The following is a 21,829-nucleotide window of genomic DNA, read 5'->3' as shown; positions in this document are numbered from 1 at the left end:
CTTATTGAACTTGGTATTCAGCTTGTTATTATATCTTTTCAATTCAATTTTTAATATTTTTGTTATTACAGCCAAGTATAATGGAAGATATCTTTATAATGTATTGTTTATTAAAACTTTTTGGCAGGTCTCTAGTTTCATATTTAAGTCAAATGAAAGTTTAAGGAAAATTTACATGTGGAAGAAAATTTCTTTTTGTATAACCAGTTTGTTCCTAAATTCTGTCTTTTCCACTATGTACATATGTGTGTGCACATACACGTGTGTATTTATATAAAATTTGCAATTTTGGTCCCTATTTTACCTAATGTACAGTTATTTCTGGCTAATTTTCAATTATGTCTTAGGACCTTTTAGGTAATACCAAGGATAAAATACTTGCTAAGGTATTAATTCTCTGTGTTTTATGGTAAAATTATATATGTCATTATAATCTCTTATCTTTTGCTGAAATGGCCGAAGAAGGTAGAACACTATTTTAATGACAATACTTGAGTAGCACAAATTCATTACCCAACCTGATAATGAGTTTGCTAATACCAGGCCAACATATCATGTCTTTAGGGACCACGGCTTTCCCAATCTGGAGATATACGCTTTTCAATGTTTACCTTCCTTTGGCCTTCCAATGTACATAGTCTTTAAATTTTTGCATGTTAAAAATTCCTAGATACTGACCTGGGCATGACAGGCAAGAACTTAAATATTTAATCCATCTAGTATTCATTTTCATGTCTAAATGCAGATAAAACTTTGAAATGGGCCGGGTGCGGTGGTTCACACCTGTTAATTCCAGCACTTTGGGAGGCCAAGGTGGGCGGATTATGAGGTCAAGAGATCGAAACCATCCTGGCCAAAATGGTGAAACCCCGTCTCTACTAAAAATACAAAAATTAGCTGGGCATGGTGGCACACGCCTGTAGTCCCAGCTACTCAGCAAGCGAGGCAGGAGAATTGCTTGAACCCGGGAGGTGGAGGTTGCAGTGAGCCGAGATCATGCCATTGCACTCTAGTCTGGGTGACAGAGCCAGACTCCATCTCAAACTCAATCAATCAATCAATCAATCAATCATTGAAATGAAAAAAGAAGTCATTTTTTAGGTGTCTTCTATTTCAGCCATACCACATAAATGAATATTTTCTTCATCTGTGGGAAGGCTGGTGGTAAGAACTGCTTATGTTGCAAGCAATGAAAACAAATAGCTTTAACCACACAAAATAAAACAAATATTTATTCATATAACCAAAAAGGATACAGGAGGATTCAGCTTCAGTGAGGCTTCATGGGCTACCAGAACAGCCCCCAGGTACTGGTTTCTTGTTTCTTAACTCTTTGACCCGCACTACCAGCTTCATTCTCAGGTGCCGCATTGTGGATCTCTGGCTCTAGGCTGTCCTCTTGTGTTGTAGACTGGCTGCCATCTCAACATATTTTTCTACTGAAGAGGAGAAGTCTCTTGCAGGGTTGATGCACACACCCCAGCAATTCTTGCTCTCTCTTTGGCCCGAATTGTGGCGTGTACTCATCTCCAAACAATTTGCAGTGGATAAGGGGATAAATTATGTTGATCATCTTTACCAGTCCTGATACCTCCAGAACTGAGTATCTAATTGTATACCTGAGAGAGGGTAAATAAATATTCAAAGAAAAGTCAGGTGCTAGTATCTAATAAAGAGAAGGAATGCATGCTGGGGATGTAGTATCTTTTTTTTACTATACAGAAGTCCCCTTTTTCCACAGGGGATATGTTCCAAGATCCCTAGTGGGTACCTGGAACCACAGATAGTACTGAACTCTTTATACACTGTTTTCCTATGCATACATACCTTTGATAAAGTTTAATTTGTAAATGAGTAAGAGATCAGCAGTAATAACTAGTAATACAATATAACATTGATAAGAATAGACTGAAAGAAAAGTTATGTAAATGTGATCATTCTCTCTCTATCTGATTGTATTATACTCATCTATTTTTGGACAGCTGTTGATTGTGGGTAACAGAAACCCCGGAACTCAAAACCATGGAAAAGGGGGGACTACTGTACTTGTTCTGGTGAAGTGTTCATCCTAAGAACTTAAAGAAAATGGAAGAAATACAAAGGACACTATCTTCATATTACCATGACAATCTGTTTTAAGCTTCCATTTTAGCTGGGACTACATGTTTTGTCTGTATGTTTTTCGCATTGATGTCAGAAAGGCTTGGAGTTAGGTGTATTTGTGAGGTGAGGGAGGGAACTGATCAATTCCAGTCGTCCCACTTTAATGCACAGAGGAATGAAAAATGCCAATCAAATAATACGACAGGTATTCACATGTCACCTATTTGAGTTTAGCCTCAAAATATTTTATTAGCATTTATCTATTACAAGAATGTTAAACTAAACAGCTTGTTTAATTATTTTTAATTGGGAAATGTCTTCTATTGATTAATTTAGGCTACCAAGAGATTGAGGTGCCAGTCCGGCTGTAAAGCATAGACTATATCTGATACGGTTTGACTGTGTTCCCACCCAAAATCTCATCTTGAATTGTAATCCCCGTAATCCTTATAATCTGCACGTGTCAATGGAGAAACCAGGTAGAGGTAACTGAATCCTGGGGGTGGTTTCCTTCATGATGTTCTCGTAATAGTGAGTTCTCATGAGATCTGATGGTTTAATAAGTGTGCGCCAGTTCCTCCTGCATTTGTTTTCCTTCCTGCCACCCTGTGAAGAAGGTGCCTTGCTTCCCCTTTGCCTTCTGCCATGATTGTAAGTTTCCTGAGGCCTCCCCAGCCATGCTGAACTGTGAGTCAATTATGCCTCTTTCCTTTATAGATTATCCAGGCTCAGGCAGTTCTTTATAGCAGTGTGAAAGTGGACTAATATATTTGCAGCTTTATAATTTTAGGAAATAGCAAAATGTTCCTTTTGTCATTATCAATAGTATTTTCTCACCACGGTACAATATGTAGAATGTGTACTGTTATTCAAACATATGGCATGAGACATCTGCATTATAACAAATATTTGTTCATTCATTTATTGAGTAAATATCTACTGAGTGCTTACTGTGTGCTGTTTGAGGTACTCAGGATAAAACAGAAAACAAAACTGAGGATTAGCCCTGCCTCCTGGTATAAAGAGACAATAAATAATATGTGCTATGTTAGAAAGTGTTATTTCTTTTGGAGAAAACAGAAAATTCTTAGTAGGGTAAGGGCAGTCGGGACAGCCCAGATCAGGCTTGCTAGGGTCGGGCAGAGAGAAGTGCATGAAGTCACAGTTTTAAGTAGGGTAGTCAGGGTGTGCCACATTAAGAAGGTGAAATTTTAACAAAGATTAGATGAAGGAAAGAAGTTATGAAAACCTTTTATACCCATGTCTTATTTAAGTTCAACAGCTACTTTTTGATATGAATTGTATCCTCTCTATATTTCACATAAGAATCATAAGAGGCTGGGGCAATATAAAATTAGGGAGAGTTAGAAATTTTCTGGTTTGTGCCTTTTGTAAACAATCAAATTGTAGAAAATGACGATTCTTTGTGTGTGGTTGATAAATACATATAAGTGAAATCTTCAGTTTATGTCAAGGATATATGACATATTTAAGTGTGCTCCTGGCAGTTTGAGGGTTCCGAATTTCTGTTTTGACTTTGTATTTGCACAGCAAGCACATACAGCATGTACATAGCAACATACACTTAATGTACTTTTTCTTGTGCTCTGGTGGTGGTGGTCAGAGAGAGTAGGAGTGGAGAAGCCCCAGCCACCTCTTGCCATTGTTCTTTCTTTGAGAGATGATTCTATTTAGTCAGCAACTAATGTGTTCTTCCTATACCTTTCTTTCCTCATTATTTTTGCCTTTGTTTTCATTTATATATTTTTTCATTTACTTATTAGCTCATTGATTTAACAGATGTTAGATAACTAATATTTGTCTTGAGTGATTGTCATCATTGAAGTCATATTTTACATTTATTTAATATCTTTATATCTCATAGCATATAGATTTGCATATATGCTCTGTTGTATGTGTATATATAAAATGTTATGTGAATGATCTAGTGTAGAACCTTCAGGAAATATTTATAATTATTATTGCCATTTTTCTAAGTAAGTTATTACTTCTCATGAGTTCCAGTCTCATACCATAGGTTTCACAGCATGATTTATCTATTTTCTGAATCTTCATCACTTGCAGGATGCCATGTAAGAAAACAGTGTTTCTTTCCCTGCTTCTGTATATGATTATTTCTCATATACATGTAGCAGCTTTGAGAATAATGTCTTTGTTGGTGAAACTAGAACCAATGGTATTTGAATTGTTTAAAAACTGCAGGAAAATCATTGTAAGTTCTTTGTCATTTTGACATAAATCATCTTAAAGAATTATTTTCTTATTGCAAAAAATCACACTCTAATATTTGAAAACATTTATAATACTTAATGCTCTATGGCATGTTCTTAATAAAATATCTTGCTTTTGCAGACTGTTATTTTTTGATATATGTTCATTTAGTTTGGTTTTGGTTGAGAATATGCCTTGTCTTGTACTGATATTCAGACGCCCGGCACTGGAGAGACTGCTAATGTTTTGGTAAAGGGCTCTGTTCCCACCTGTCCTAGTCAGTGTTGGGCTGAGATGTGGACGCAGCTGGGGAACACATGCTTATCTCCTCTGTGAGTGTCTTCTAAAGCTGAGAGGGCTAGTTTATATGTTACTGGGTGTAAATCTGGATCCTAAATATCTCAGGATCAATGGAATGGAGATAAGAAAATGAAACAGAGTTTTCTAACTTAAAAGAAATGTATGACCTTTTCTGTATGATCTTAAGAAGGTACAACTAAGATCAGTTACAAGACAATAAAGGGAGATATACTTGATACAATAATATTATGAAATTTTAATAGAATTATTGAGATATGCAGTGGGCTAGTTAGAAATTTCCTGTTACTGTAAATTTGTACCAACTTAGTGTGAGGGATAAAGAAGGGACTCACTTTGATCATAAACCAAATGTTTAATGTATGCTTACTGTGTATTATTCATTGTTCTAGATACTGGGGATATCAAAGTGAATCAACACTGGCCCCACTCCTTAGTAATAAGCACTAAATGACTTTAAAAATAGTATGAAATTTTATTAGTCCATTCTCATGCTGATATGAAGAAATACCTGAGACTGGGATAAAGGAAAGAGGTTTAATTGACTCACAGTTCCACATTGCTGGGGAGGACTCAGAAAACTTACAGTCATGGCAGAAGGCCAAGGAGAAGCAAACACCGTCTAAACAGGGTGGTATGATAGAGTGAGTGCAAGCAGGGGAAATGTGCAACACTTATAAAACCATCAGATCTTATGAGACTCACTCACTGTCACAAGAACAGCATGGGGGAGACTGCCACCATGATTCAATTACTTCCCACCAGGACCTTCCCACGACTTGTGGGGATTATGGGGATTACAATTCAAGATGTGGTTTGGGTGGTGACACAACCAAACCATAACATGCTGGCCCTGGCCCCTCCCATATCTCATGTCCTCACATTTCAAAACACAATCAGTCCTTCCCAAGAGTCCCCCCAAAGTCTTAACTCATTCCAGCATGAGCTCAAAAGTCCAAGTCCAAATCTGAGATAAGGCAAATCCCTTCTGCTTATGAACCTGTAAAATCAAAAGCAAGTTAGTTACTTCCTAGGTATAATGGAGGTACAGGCATTGAGTAAATACACACATTCCAAATAGGAGAAATTGGCCAAAAAAAGGGGGGCTACAGGTCTGATGCAAGTCCAAAATCCAATAAGGCAGTCATTAAACTTTAAAGTTCCAAAATGATCTCCTTTGACTCCATGTCTCATGTCCAGGTCATGCTGATGCAAGAGGTGGGCTCTCACGGCCTTGGGCAGCTCCACCCCTGTGGCTTTGCAGGGTACAGACTAGCCTCACTCTTTCCTGCTTTCATGAGCTGGCATTGAGTGCCTGCAGCTTTTCCAGGTGGAAGTACAAGATGTTGCTGGATCTACCATTCTGGGATCTAGAGAATGGTGGCCCTCCTCTCACGGCTCCACTAGGCAGTGCCTCAGTCAGGACTCTGTGTGTGGGCTCTGACTCCACATTTCCCCTCTGCATTGCCCCAGCAGAGGTTCTCCATGAGGGCTCTGCCCCTGTAGCAAACTTCTGCCTGGACATTCAGGCATTTCTGTGCATCTTCTGAAATCTTGGTTAGAGGTTCCCAAACCTCAGTTCTTGACTTCTGTGCATTTTCAGGCCTAACACCATGTGTAAGCTGCCAAGACTTGGGGCTTGGACCCTCTGAGGCAATGGCCTAACCTTAATCGTTTCCCCTTTTAGCCACAGCTGGGACTGAAGCAGCTAGGATACAGGGCACCATGTCCTGAGGCTGCACAGAGCAGGGGGACCCTGGGCCCAGCACATTAAACCATTTTTTTCCTCCTAGGCCACTGGGCCTGTGTTGGTAGGGGCTGCTGTGAAGATCTCTGACATTCTCTGGAGATATTTTCCCCATTGTCTTTGGATTAACATTGCATTCTTCATTACTTATGCAAATTTCTGCAGCCGACTTGAATTTGTCCCCCAGATAATGGGTTTCTATTTTCTATTGCATCGTCAGGCTGTGACTTTTCCAAATTTTTATGCTCTGCTTACCCTTGAATGCTTTGATGCTTAGAAATTTCTTCTGTCAGATATCCTAAGTCATCTCTCTCAAGTTCAAAGTTCCACATATTTCTGTGGCAGGGGCAAAATGCCACCAGTCTCGTCACCTTTGCTCCAGTTCCCAAGAAGTTCCTCATTTCCATCTGAGACCCCCTCAGCCTGGACTACATTGTCCATATCACTATCAGTATTTTGGTCAAAGCCATTCAACAAGTCTCTAGGAAGTTCTAAACTTTCCCACATCTTCCTGTCTTCTTAACCCTCGAAGTCTCCAGGAAGTTCTAAACTGTCACACACTTGCCTGTCCTCTCAGTCCCCCAAATGGTTCCAACCTCTGCCTGTTACCCAGTTCCAAAGTTGCTACTACATTTTCAGGCATATTTACAGCAGCACCCTTCTCCTGGTACTTACTGTATTAGTCTGTTCTCATGCTGCTATGAAGAAATACCAAAGACTGGGTAATTTATAAAGGAAAGAGCTTTAATTGACTCACAGTTTTGTGTTGCTGGGGAGGCCTTGGGAAACTTACAGTCATAGCAGATGGCAAAGGATCAGCAGGAACCTTCTTCATAGGGAGGCAAAATGGAGTAAGTGCAAGCAGAGGAAATGTCAGATGCTTATAAAATCACATCTCATGAGACTCAGTATCATGAGAACAGAATAGAGGAAACTGCTCCCATGATTCAAGAACTTCCCACCTGGTACCTCCCACAATCCATTGGGATTATGGGAAGTACAATTCAAGATTAGGACACAGCCAAACCATATCAGAAATGTTTAAGGTATGTACAAGTATAAAAAATAATAAACCAAATACTTTTGTAACCACAACCTGACTTAATAAATGCTCCCTGTACAGTTCAAGACTTGTGTGACCCTTTCTCATGGTTAATTTTACTCTCTTATATTTCTTAATACTTTAACAAAAGCAACACTAAATCCTATGTAAAGGTAATAAGCATGTTTTTACATTGTGTATATGTATGCAGTTGTACTGCCTGTGTGATTCTATACCTCATGAATGTATCATTTATTCTTCTGTGATTTTTTGTTCATTCGTTTTTTGTCATAGAATAACCCATTGTTTAAATATGCCACAAGTTTTTTTGTTAATGTAAGGTATGACAAATGTGTATCAGTGATTTTTATTTGGGCTTATCTGATTTCTAGTGAAAATCAACATCCTTTCATGTGTATTGGCTTTTTCTGTCTTGCTAGTCTTTAACTTGCCTATTAAAATATTTTGTGTATTTGCTTTCATGACTCACTGCAGCCTCGAGCTCTTGGGCTCAAGCAATTCTCCCACCTCAGCCACCCAAGGTGTGCACCACCATGTTCAGCTAGTTTTTTTGTAGTGATGGGCTTTTGCTATGTTACCGAGGCTTGTCTCAATTTTCTGCACTCAAGCAGTCCTATAGGTCTATTGGCTTTTTCATGTGTATTGGTGATATGGTTTGACTGTGTCTCCACCAAAATCTCATTTTGAATTCTCACGTGTTGTGGGAGGGACCTGGTGGGTGGTAATTAAAACATGGGGCCAGGTCTTTCCTGTGCTGTTCTTTTGATAGTGAATAAGTCTCATGAAATCTGATGGTTTTAAAAAGGGGAGTTTTTTCCTGAACAAGCTCTCTTTGCCTGCTGCCATCTACTTAGGATATGGCTTGGTCCTCCTTTCCTTCTGCCATGATTATGAGGCCTCCCCAGCCACGTGGAACTGTAAGTCCCATTAAACCTATTTCATTTGTAAATTGCCCAGTCTTTATGTCTTTATAAAGGGTATGTCTTTATCAGCAGCATGAAAATGGACTAATAAATTGGCTTTTTCAGGTTTGCTGTTCTTTAACTTGCCTAGTGAAATATTTTGCCCATTTTTCCATCCAGTTATTCTTTATAGATTTTTATAAATTCTTTATGTATGCTGGATAGTAACCTTTTGTTTTTAGTTATGGTCATGGAAAATACCTTCTTTCATTTTGAAGCTTTCTTTTTTTACTTTATGCATATTGTTTATTGATGACAAAAAGGACTTAATTAAAAGTAGCTGAATTTATCAGTTCATTCTCTTCAGATTTATGTTTATTTTTGTACCTTGTTTAAAATATTACCTACTGCAATCATTTTCTTTTCTGTTTTTTCTGTAAATGTTTTGAGACTTTGCTAGTACATTTCAAATATGCATCTGTGTATATTTCTGTCTTCCCATTTCTGTTCAGATATCTATTTACCAACCATATACTGAACACTTTTCTTTGTGCCAGTCACTGTTCTAGTTCCTAGAAGACAGCTGTGAATCACACAAGCAAATATCTGTGCTTCTGTGGTGCTAATATTCTACTGTTTCATTCTTCCAATACCCTGTTATGTTAATTACTTTGTATGTCAGAATAACCAGAAAGGCAAGTTCAACTACCGTGTGCTTTTGCAAGATTGCCTTTGCTTTTTTTTTTTTTTTTTTTTTTGGTCCCTTATTCTTTCATGTAAATCATAATCGTTTGTTTGAGTTCCACGAAAAATATCATCCACTCAATAGATGACTTTTCTTATCTTTCTATTCCTGTGAGTCTTTGATACTCTTTCCATGTATATGTGAAAAATTATATTTTAAGACTAATTAGCCAGGAGTGGTGGCTCACACCTATAATCCCAGCATTTTGGGGGGCCAAGACCATAGGATCACTTGAGCCCAGGAATTTGAGACCAGCCTGGGTAACATGGCAAAACCCTATCACTACAAAAAAATTAGCTGAGCATGGTGGTGCATGCCTGTAGTCCCAGCTACTTGGGAGGCTGAGGTGGGAGGATTGCTTGAGTCCGGAAGGTCAAGGCTCCAGTGAGCTGTGGTTGTGCCACTGCACTCCATCCTATAGGACAGAAAGAGACCCTGTCTCAAAAAGAAAAAACCAAAAAAGCAAAAGTATAATCTGAAAAGTGGAGCCACTTGTTGGTTCATAACATAATACATTGTATCCTGAAAACAACATATTTTATGTAATTGAGAAAAAAATCAAAGATAGAAGTAGTTGAAACAAAAATTCCCACTCACTGGCATCATAAATCTAGGTTTTGCGCATTTCTGTTAGGAAACTAACATTACAAACTACTTATTAGAAAGTCATATACTTTCTCACTTTGCTAAATTTCATGGCTTTAATATCTTCTCAGTCCTTGGATAGTGAGTATGAGGGTTGTCTTTTTTTTAAGAAAATATCATATCAGTGGAATTTTTCACAGCACCTCAGTGCTTCTGACGCTAGGAAATTGGGCTTTATTCTATATAAAATAATCATAACTATTAATGTATAGTAGGTGAGTATTGCTTGATACCTTACAGTATTTCTACATGATTCCTTGTTTGCAGGATCTTGGTAGTGTCTCATCTTTATCTTTGTTTCTTCTCTCTTACATCTTAATATGTTACCCTAAGAACCAGAAAACAGCAAACACGTCCTTAGTTGGCCACAGGCCTGTTACTGCACTTTGGTTAAGATTTTGTTCTGCAGGTCTCCTTTCTAACTGTTGGACGCTGCCCTGTTATTAGAGCTATTTCCACTTCTAGTGAGTTCGTTCTCAGACTGTGATGAGATTAGAACCATTTCAACTTGTGAATGGCTGCTTTTTTAGCAGTTAAAAACCTTCATCAAGTTTATAGAAATTCTTGGGTTAGATTCAGTCTGATTTTTTCAGTGCTAATAATCTCTCTCCATGTCCTGAGCCAAGCATTTCTATGTGTTTATTGTAAGTGATGAGGTAAAGTAAGATATTCCCGCCTTGTTCATATGTTTCAGGTAGCTTTTCTTGTGTAGTATCCTTCTTGTGAAACTAACTCTAGAGATGTTATATGACATTTTTCAGTCAGCTATCTCAGAACTTGTTTTACTTTGTGAGAGTAAATAAATAGGATTTCTACTCATGGCTTTGCTGCTAATTACTACCTAGCTGTCCAGTTGTCAGTAAGTCAGTTTTTATCTCTTGTTTCTATTTTCTTAATCTACAAAATGTTGCAGTGGTACTAGATAGATTACTTCTTGGGTTTTGTTTAACTGTCATTTTCCCCCATGGCTTTCTATGTGGATTCTGTGAAGGCAGATAATGATCTATTAATCATCCATTATGTTGTTTCTATTTGCCATTTAAATTTTATTTCGTTTTTGGTGAGTATGTCTATTGTCAGCATTTAAAAGAGGAAGACAACTTTCATTGTCATTTATAGTATATTTAGCAATAAGACACTGTACGATTGTATCCCCTAGCCAGTGTACATTTTTATAAATGTATTTGTAAAAATCCATTTTCTTCCTCAAGAATATTATTTAAACGTTTATTGAACATTTACTATGCAACCAACCAGTGCCTGGCACTGGAAACAATAATGAATGAACCTGCCCTTAAGGAACTTTTAGCATAATGATTTTTGGTTTGGTGGCAGCCTGTTCTGTTCAACCATGCTAATATCCTGTATGCCCTGCCATACGCTTCTATCTTCTTTTTTAGGAGTGTTAACCTGAGAAGGATCACTTCTTTATGTCCTTGCTTGGTGATTATAGTAAATTTCAATGTTCTTTTAGGGTCAAGAAAGTATATGTCGACGATCTTGTAAAGATGACATATACATCTTTTAGAGCATAATATATTTCTGAATGATGAGAAATTAATTTTTTCATTGGTCACTATATTGTAGGACAGTCATAAATGAATGAAGCACAGGTTGAGCTTGACACATTTAAAGGGACCTTGAAGTAAAAGAAGAACCTTTAAATCTACCGAGAATGGTTCTTAGAATAATTTAAGAGGCAGTATGGGTGTTTTGTATCCTTGAAAACTCTTTGAATGGCAACTTTATATACTAGATTATATTTAACTTTCCCTTACTCAGCTGTTTGTCAGAGTCCAAGAATTGTTTTATTCCTGAATTAAGAAGTCTGAAGTCCCATCGTGCTCACTTTTATGTACCTTTACCTCTGTATGACATTGGAGGAAAAGGTGTCATTTCAAAAATACGGTTTCTTTAGCCATCCAAGTTCACTAGTGCCAACAAACTGGCCCTTTTGTGGCTTCATACTTACAAATATATTTCAGTGTTTTTCACTGGGTAAGTTATCTTGTGGAGAAGGCAAAGAACTTATAAATTCATTTCATAATGTCCAAAAGATAATCCAGGAGACGTATTTTCACAGGCATAGCTCCTTGTTTTGTGTCTCACGAGGGAGAAAGAGGCTTTTATCAAATAATATTGTAGGACAGCTGTCTTGATTTTACTTAAAATATAAAGTTTTATTATTACTTCAATATTCATATTCGTTTTTTCATTCATGTAAACTTGTCATTTCTGCTTAAAGAACTTCAAAGTTTCATCAAAATAGTTTCATTTTAATTTCAGGTAGCTGAGAATATAATTTATTATACATGTATCAAAGTCCTTCTGTTAATCGTGAATGTCATCACATCAGTATTTTTTAAAGACCCGTTAATGTAGTATAATCTCTACTTTCTTAAGTAAAACGATTGTCATAATCAGTCCATTATTGTAACACTCTAATACCAGTCCTGAAACGTCCCATGATGTGAAATAAAGAAGATAATGATAATGATTCTAATGATACGAGAATAGTAAAGGCATAATAGGATATGTCTATTGATACCTTATCTTTACTTTTGTAGCTCTTGATCTTGTTCATAAGGGTGAAATTACTACTTATTCTTACCTTTTCTTTTACTTTAATACATAGGGGTGTGAGCTTATTTCAACTCCTGATCAAGAACACACTGACTTTACTAAGTGCCTTAAAGTGCTCCAAAAGAAGATAGAAGAAAAAGACTTAAAGGTAAGATATGCATGTATTTGGTGGTTATTCCAAAGGATGTGAAAAAAAATTGTTTTTTTTTCACTCAGCTGAAATGGATATTTACTTTTGTGCTGTTTTTTTTTTTTTTTTAATTGCTGTCAGGTTTCCCCCGCTGTATAGCAGATAAATCTACACTTAGCTGCCAAAACATTAACGTGTGCACTTAAACCAGGGGACACAAATGTAAACATCTTACAGTGGCATGGTAATAAAATGGGTGAACTGGACCATATGTCAAGTAATCAAAACTGGGAACTCATTCTTGCCTGAAAGTGACTAGCTACCATTCATCTCTAGTTGATTGTTGCCATGAAGAGCTCTATGTATTTTTGCACTATGTCTATTTGCATATTATACAGGCAAAACAAATATGGCCTTGATCTGGCCCCTGAGCTATCATTGCAAATTTTTATTTAAATGAATATCAACTTTTTTTAAGCCAGAGAAGAGTCTACTGCTTTGCATTTTCTTGCATTTATGCTCTTTAAGGTATTCAGTACTGATTTTCACCCAGCATCCAAATGTTTAATTGCATTAATTAGTACACAAGTTTATACTTCATTTTTTGATACCTGTTGAAATGGTATGCAAAGTATTTTAAGACTGTGTTTAATGAAGAGCTACAAAATTAAACCTGAAGCATCGAATGACAATTGACCTTTTTTCCCCCGCAGTAGCAAGGGCAATAAGTTTTAAGCTGAGATGAATTATCAGCTGCGTAATTTTAAACCAAGAAAAGTAGGAAAACACCCTTGTATATTAGAATGATTTTGATAGTACAAGTAACAGAAAATACATGTCAACCTGCATCAATACCAAGTGATATAGGGCAGTCTTGAGACAGAGCTCAATCAGAACTCATGTTCTTTTTCTTTTATTTATCTCGGCTCTGCTTTGTAGGTTTTGTCTTCACATTAGCTTCCCTGATTGTCTCCAACTGCCACCTGCAGTAACATTTTACCCTTCACATGTAGGGAGATTAAGGCATAGAGCTTGGGGGGGATACATCACTTCCCACTATCATTGGACTCAACCCTTAAGATCTCTCCTTTAAACCACTCTTGCTTTTGGCAAAGGAGAACGAGAGAATCCTGATTGTCTTGGACTGGAGCCAGGTGTGGGATCAATCCACGTGGCTTATCTATTCAAACTACGTGGCTAATACGTATTTGGCAGGATGGGATAGATATCAGAGCAGCAGCTCTAACCAAAATTTACTCTCTAGCAAAAGTTTGTTAAAGATACACTCTAACATATATTTACTAAGTTGCAGTAAGTAGTACATTCTTTTCTCCCTTTGAAGTAAAACCTTGTTAACTATCACAATTGGCAAGCAGCTTGATCTGCGAACTCAACCAAAATAATTGAGTGAACGTTTCTCGTCTCTGTTGTAGCTTTGCTGAACTATATCAAATGTATTGTGCTATTTCCAGCAGTGAATTGATATAATTAAACATTTGTTTAATGAAAGCAGAAAACAGCCGATTGAGAGTTACTTATTTCATCCAGATATCACTGATTTGGTGTTTCTTAGGAAAAAAAATGTAAATATTCACAGCTGTCTTTTGTTTTTCCCAGCACCTCCACTGACATGATTAAAAGCTGAGATGCAATTATGTGAGTCTAATGCGTTGTGTCTAACCGATAGTATCTATAATACAGTATTCTGTCATTGAGCCTTGAAACAAATCATCATATCTTAAATTCAACAAGGCCCAAATCTAGAGAGAGCCCCAAACTGGGAGATGAGGGTGTGATCTGCAAACAAATCTGACAGTCTTGGCCAATCTGGTGGGGAGTCTGGGAGCAAGAGTAGCTGTTAGAGGACCCCTGCATTGGGCAGAAATAGCAACAACCTTGTACTCCAACTGTGCTTAGTCACAGACTAGAGGGTGCTCATGAGAGTGTGGACTTGGCTCAGAGGTTGCCAGGGAAGAGTACAGACTTGGTGGCATGATGTGCTGCCTCCTGAAGGGGTTGCAGCGGGCTGATAACGGATGACTGGCCTCTACACAGCCCAACAGTGAGTTCTTTTTTGAAGAGCGATGCAGTGGTGCACTGCCTGTGCTGCCTCAGGCCCCGACATGCTTTGGGCCCAATGCATTCTCCAGCCCCATCCTACACCAGTGTTTCTCCTTTTTTCTAAACTATGCCGTATTTTCTCCTCTCTCCTGCTTTAACGTGTTTTTGTGTATGTTGCCCCCTCTGCTTGGAATCTGTTTTTCCTTTTTTTTTTTTAATCTAGCCCATGCATGCTGGAGAGTTTCTTTTTTTTTGAGGTCTGATACATTTATTTATCTTTATATATTTTTTATTTCAATGGGTTTTAGGATACCTGTGGTTTTTGGTTACATGGATGAATTGCACATTGTTGAAATCTGAGAGTTGAGTGCACTTGTTACTCCAGTGTAGTGTACATTGTACCCAATAGGTAGTTTTGCATCCCTCAACCCCCTCCCACCTTCTCCTCTTCTGAGTCCTCGGTGTCCATTGTATCACTATGCCTTTGCACACCCATAGGTTAGCTCCCACTTATAAGTGAGAAAATGCAGTATTTGGTTTTTCATTTCTGAGTTACTTCACTTAGAATAGTGGGCATGGCAGAGTTTGACTGGCTGTCCTTAACTATCACTCGCAGTTAGGTTTAGCTACTCTACATTTCCATACCCTCCTTTATTTTTTCTTTAGGGCATTCTGAACAATTTTGATCATTTTATTAATTATTTCTAATTGTTTACCTACAGTCATTCTTGCCAGCTTGACTGTACGGCCCATGAGGCTGAGCTCAGGTCTGCTTATTCATAACTCGACAGCAGTACTTTGCATATAAGAAGTACTCCTTGAAAGTTTGGTACGTTTTATGCACTACAAGAACATACAGGAGAGTGGAACATAACACAGTTGGGGGACAGGCTTTTTAGAGAAGGCTGAGACATAATAAGCAAATGGGAGCTAGACAGTGCATTAGTCCATTTTATGTTGCTATAAAGGAATACCTGAGGCTGGATAATTTATAGATACGAGCTGTATTTGGCATATGCTTTATGCTTATGCTGGCTGTACAAGCATGGCATCAGAATCTATTTGGCTTCTCATGACCCCTCAGGAAGCTTTTACTCATGGCAAAAGGTGAAGGGGCAGCAGGCCTGTCACATGGCAAGAAGGGAGCAAGAAAGATGCCAGGCTCTTCATAAGAACCAGTTCTCATGGCCGGGCACGGTGGCTCACACCTGTAATCCCAGCACTTTGGGAGGCCGTGGCAGGCGGATTACGAGATCAGGAGATAGAGACCATCCTGGCTAACATGGTGAAACCCCATCTCTACTAAAAATAAAAAAATTAGCTGGGGCAGTAGCACGCGCCTGTAGTCCCAGCTACTTGGGAGGCTGGGGCAGGAGAATCACTTGAACCCAGGAGGCAGAGTGCCGGGTCCGACCCACAGACCCTGACACAGTGACAGATGAAAGACGTACACTGACACAGATATTTTGCCTGTCAGTGGGGCTAAGGGGTTCTGCTGCTTGAGTCTGCAGCTTCGGCCTTGATAAAACAGCAAAGTTCACATTTATTTAGTACAGATTAAATGACAAAGTTCTCAAGTAAACACCACTAGAGGGTAATTAACATTGTCGACCTCCTGAGTAGAGAACAGTCATGAGCCTGCAGATGATCAAAGGTTGGTCCTAGGACCACTCAGTAAACAAGCTATTTAGAAAAAGTCCTAGGACCACATAGTAAACCAGCTATTTAGATAAACTCCTCTACATTCCTATGTATCTGTGCCCTAAGCTTTTAAGAGAATTCATTTCCCTTCAGCCAAATCTTTTACTGAAGCTACGCAAACCTGCTGGCCTTCCAAGAAGGTTTGTGTCTATTTCCTATAACTTTATCTTTGTAGTTTCTCCCACTACCCTGACCGATCCCCTACAGTGGAGGTTGTGGTGAGCTGAGATGGCACCACTGCACTCCAGCCTGGGTGACAGAGTGAGACTCTGTCTCAAAAATTGGGGATCGCATTTCAACATGAGATTTGGAGGGGACAAACATCCAGACTATATCAGACAGAAAAGGGGAGAAGAGTGTTTCAAGAAGTATTATTGTAGTGCACACAGAGTGTGGGCAGCACTTTGTAGGAGTGGGCACAACTCTATCTCCATCCTCATAGGGTCCTGGCTAGGCCTTGAGAATTAAATTCACCTAAGATAGATTAACAAGAACAAAGCATAAAATTTTATTTCATACAAATTTTACACGACATGGGAGCCCTCATATAGAAGTGAAGACCCAGAGAAGTACTTAAAGCCCGTTACTTTATATACTAGATTGGACAAAGAATAGTGTGTTGTGAAGAAGCATCTAACTTACGTGGGGAGGCTTGAAATGTAAGAGTTATTATATAACAAGACAAGGATGCCCTCTCTCAGCACTCCTATTCAACACAGTATTGGAAGTTCTAGGCAGGGCTGTCAGGAAAGAGAAAGAAATAGAGGCTGTTCAACTAGGAAGAGAGGAAGTTCAACTATCTTTGTTTGCAGATGACATAAACCTATATCTAGAAAAGCCCATTGTCTCAGCCTAAAAGCTTCTTAAGCTGATAAGCAGCTTCAGCAAAGTCTCAGAATACAAAATCAATGTGCAAAAGTCACTAGCATTCCCATACACCAACAACAGGCAAGCTAAGAGCAAATCATAAATGAACTCCCCACTCAAAATTGCCACAAAAAGAATAAAATGCCTAGGAATACAGCTGACGAGGAAAGTGAAGGACTTCTTCAAGGAGAACTACAAACCATGGCTCTAAGAAATCAGAAATGACCCAAACAAATGGAAAAACATTCCATGCTCATGGACAGGAAGAATCAATATCATGAAAATGGCTATACTGCCCAAAGTAATTAATAGATTCAATGCTGTTCCCATTGAATAATTGAATAATAAAACTACTAACACGTTCTTGACAGAAGTAGAAAAAAACTATTTTAAAACTCACATGGAACTGAAAAAAGAGCCCAGATAAGCAAGGCAATCCTAAGCAAAAAGAACAAAGCTTGGAGTCATCATGCTACCCGACTTCAAATTATACTACAGGGCTGCAGTACAAGAACAGATACATAGATCAGTGGAGCAGAACAGAGAACCCAGAAATAAGACCACACACCTATAACCATCTGATTTTTGACAAACCTGACCAAAACAAGCAATCGGGGAAAGATTCCCTATTTAATAAATGGTACTGGGAGAACTGGCTAGCCATATGCAGAAAACAGAAACTGGACCACTTCCGTACACCATATACAAAAATCAATTCAAGATAGATTAAAGACTTAAATGTAACACCCAAAACTCTAAAAACTCTAGAAGAAAACCTAGGCGATACCATTCAGGAAATAGGCACGGGCAAAGACTTCACGATGAAGATGCCAAAAGCAATTGCAACAAAAGCAAAAATTGACAAATGGTGTGTAATTAAGCTAAAGAGCTTCTGCACAGCAATAGAAACTATAAACGGTAAACAGACAACCTAAAGAATGGGAGAAACTTTTTGCAATCTGTGCATCTGATAAAGCCCTAATACTCAGCATCTATAAGGAATTTAAACAGATTTACATGAGAAAAACAACCCCATTAAAAAGTGGGCAGAGTGATTAAATCTGAGGAAGTGGAGTATCTGTGAGCTTCCACCTGACTTTACATTTAACTTGGAGGGTCAACACTGTATTTTATTTGATGTTATAGCAAGATAAAAGCAACATTAGAAGGGAAAATAATACAGGATTTCCCTCCACCCATACTCCTACCTCCATATGGGATCATGGAGGCTTTTTAAAATTTCTTCTGATAATACACATAAACTGTATCAAATCTTTATATGCCTCTTCTCCATCTAATAAATCATATCAAATTATTATATATTTTGTATTTCTACTTATTAAATTATAAATATGAATTTATAATCAAAGTATATTTTATAGTAGGACTCTTACTATAAAATGTTAATTGTAATGTAAATAAAATGCAAAATAGTATTTAATATTAAAGAACTATATGTTAGAAATTCATAGAATTTGAATTAGGTCTGTCCTGATCCTAAAAGAGTTGACTGTCTAGAACATGAGATTAAATTTTTCAAATTCCCCTAAATTACCTTATTAGTTCATGTATTCATCTAATTTAACCCTAATCACCCTTAATGTTTATTCTTCTACAAAAGGATTCTCTCATACCTGGGACTTTTTAAGGCTTTGCTTTCATGTTGCCACATTGTTTATCTGTAACTGAGTCATGAATAATACATTATCAGGATGCCATCTGATATGCCTGAGTCTTCAAAGGACACATATTTTCGAATGCTGTGATACACACTTGAGATCTAAACCCTGGGATTTGGTGGAAAACATTAAAAGCTGTCTCTCTAAACATCTAAACATATAAGATGCACATTCTTTACAATAAAGCAGAAATAAATTAAGATTCAGAGGCCCTAAGAATAACAGGATTAGGTCTCTTTAGGATATTTACTAGTATTATATGGCAACAGGATCAGTTACTTCAATTTTAAACATAGACTAGATGTTAGACAAAATCTGAGCAGAAAAGTTCCCATTAATTTCAATCTGAATGCTTTAGAGATCTAAACCAATACTAGTTTTATTTGCTAAAACCTCTACATTTTAGCCTGCTTGTATTATGCCATGTTATTTCTTAAGCAGTTTTTTAATCAAATAATGAACAATGGTGGGTAGGTTATATGAATGAGGGCAAATGCTTTTATATATATATACACACACACACACACACATAAATGACTGTGATTTAAATACTACTAAAGGCCATAGGTTTATTATATATATATTCTTTATTTTCCTAATAGGCTGGGCAAGTACTGAATTGTGATTTACATGTTTTAAGACATTTCTGTATTATTTGATTATGTCCAAATTGAAGTTCTTGACTCTTGACCATTAGGACTCTGTTAAGCGTAGTCTTTCTATTTAATTTCTACATGGCATTTCTCAGGTAGATACATTATCTTTATACATCAGCAAATATTATGAACTTAGAATATTTTGTTATATCCTCTAATTATCAGTATTGGATTTAGGTGTACATTATTTTTTTGTAATGGGCTTGTGGATTTGTTTTATGTTCATACTAAATATGAACATTCTCCTCAATTGAAAATAAAATTTAAGGCTAACTGTCTGATTGGACTAATTACTCAGCAGCATAAAAAGATGTGACTGATGGGGTTGCAGGAAAAACCATGATAGTACCCCAAGAGATTTCTTTCCAGGTACTCCAGTGTCTCAGTACAGCTTGTTCTCATGAACTGATATCTTTGGCATGATCTAAAGGAAAATATGTGTGTGTGTGTGTGTGTGTGTGTGTGTGTGTAAAAATGTATTCTGAAAAGGGAAAAATCTTTATAGTGGAGAAGGCTGGCAGATACCACGTCAATCAAGTGAACAACATTAACATCGTTATATCATATTAATAACACCTTCCTACATGGATATAATTTGAGAAGGGCATTTGTGGAGTTCTTCTCTAAAATCCATAATTCCACTTTAACCTTTAAAGTAGTCAAAGAACTCCAAATTGAAGAATATTCCATAAAATGCCTGACCAACATTTTTAAGGCCAAGAAAAAAAGACTGAGAAATTTTTATGGCCAGAGGAGATGAAGAAGACATGACAACTAAATGCAATATGGTAACCTGATTTCTGTTGTGTAATGGAAAAAGAGGATATTAGTGGAAAGCTGTTGAAATGTGAATAAGCTTGAAAGTTTAGTTAATAGTAGTGACCAATGTCAGTCTTAGTTGTATCCTATGTGCCATGTTTAGACAAGATGTTAACACTGCTGAAAACTGGATGGAGAGTATACTCCTTGTACTATTTTTGGAACTTTTTAGTAAATCTAAAATTATTCCAAAACACAACACTTCATTGAGAAAATATATTCACTGTTTCAAATATGCTATTATTGTAGAACAGGTGTAATCTTTTATTGAATGTCTCACGGTAATATAGAATAAAGGCAAGTGCTTCTTAGTACTTAGGCAAAAAAAAAAAAAAAATGCCTTTGATGGACTCTCCCACCTTTAAAATATTTCTTCAGGAAATTTCAAATTGTGAGTTTCTGCTGCATATTTAGACAACGGTTTTACATGAAAATTATGCCTGGTAGAAAATCTTAGGTAGACATTTGATGGTCTTTATGGAGACAGCCCAGACGCTCTCAACTTCCCTACTTTCCCAGGGGATAAATTTAAAAATATGGTAAGACTCTGTTAAAGGTAGAACTGCCACTAGATATGTTTTTATCAGGATTAACTCTAGAAGTAGTAACCTATGTATTCCTGCCTCTCCTTCTTGCTTGTGAGTGTCCGTCCTGGTCTCCTTCAGCCTCTCATTTTCTCTGGCACTGCCTATGCTGACATTCTGACATACCTACTTTTCTCCTCTTTATCTTGTTTCCGTGGCCTTCACTTACCACTTCTGTGCCATTCATTAACTCCCTAATTTGTACCTTTAATCCTAAACTCCAAAGCTGGTTTTCTCCTTGCTAACTGGAAGACCAGAGGAGCTTCATTTCATTGTCTAAAACAAAATTCATCTTTGTTCTCACAAGAACCTCATTTTGTCTTTTTGTATTTCCTTTCTCATTCAATGGCACTACCATCCACCTGCCTGGCAGAAATCTAAGAGTAATTTTATGCTTTACTCTACCATCCCTCGACAGTTGGTCACAGTTCCCTGAAATTCTTCAGATCTCTGTCCTGTGCCCACTTTTATCTTTGCAGTCTTGCTGCCGCTATGTTAGTTCAAACATTTATCATTTCTCACTTGGGTTATTTTATTAGCCTCTGCTTGCCCCCTTCAGTACATTATCTTACCAAAATTCATATCATATATCTTAAATGTACATCTGCTTTAAATTTTTTATTGTCTCATTGTTATGTATTCAAGAAATATGTATTTAATGAATAAATGCATCTCTAATAACATCAATGCAAATTCCAAAGGACATTATGCTAAAACTTAGCTGGCATATAGAACTTTCTGCAGGACTTTTCTTGCTAGCATTCTTGATGCCATGTTAGTTCTCCTGTGACATGTGTCCAGGTGCTTTAGAATCTTGCTTGTCTCTACCAATTGTGATAATGAATATGCTTATTATTGAAAGTAATAATTACCACCTTAAACTTTAATAAAATGTTAATCTTCAAAGCATTGTGATTAGAAGTCAGGTATTCGGGTGCTCAGGATAGGCCTGGCACTCTTTTTAGCTGCATGACAATAGAAAGATATTTAAGTT

At 37.4% G+C, this 21,829-nt stretch overlaps 1 protein-coding gene across 2 annotated transcripts in view; it reads left to right on the top strand.

Annotated features, from left to right (window-relative positions):
• TPK1 (thiamin pyrophosphokinase 1) overlaps nt 1-21,829 on the top strand; it is a 409,608-nt gene that overhangs the window by 233,419 nt on the left and 154,360 nt on the right. For both annotated transcript variants that reach the window (XM_011989928.1, XM_011989929.1), the window contains exon 6: nt 12,391-12,486. In XM_011989928.1, coding sequence (XP_011845318.1) covers nt 12,391-12,486 — 96 coding nt within the window. The remainder of the gene's footprint in view (nt 1-12,390; nt 12,487-21,829) is intronic.

This window comes from Mandrillus leucophaeus, unplaced genomic scaffold, assembly GCF_000951045.1.
Source record: "Mandrillus leucophaeus isolate KB7577 unplaced genomic scaffold, Mleu.le_1.0 Scaffold365, whole genome shotgun sequence".
In the NCBI taxonomy this organism is placed as follows: Eukaryota; Metazoa; Chordata; class Mammalia; order Primates; family Cercopithecidae; genus Mandrillus; species Mandrillus leucophaeus.
Note: the sequence above shows the minus strand (reverse complement) of the source record. Positions and strands in the feature narration are given on the sequence as shown.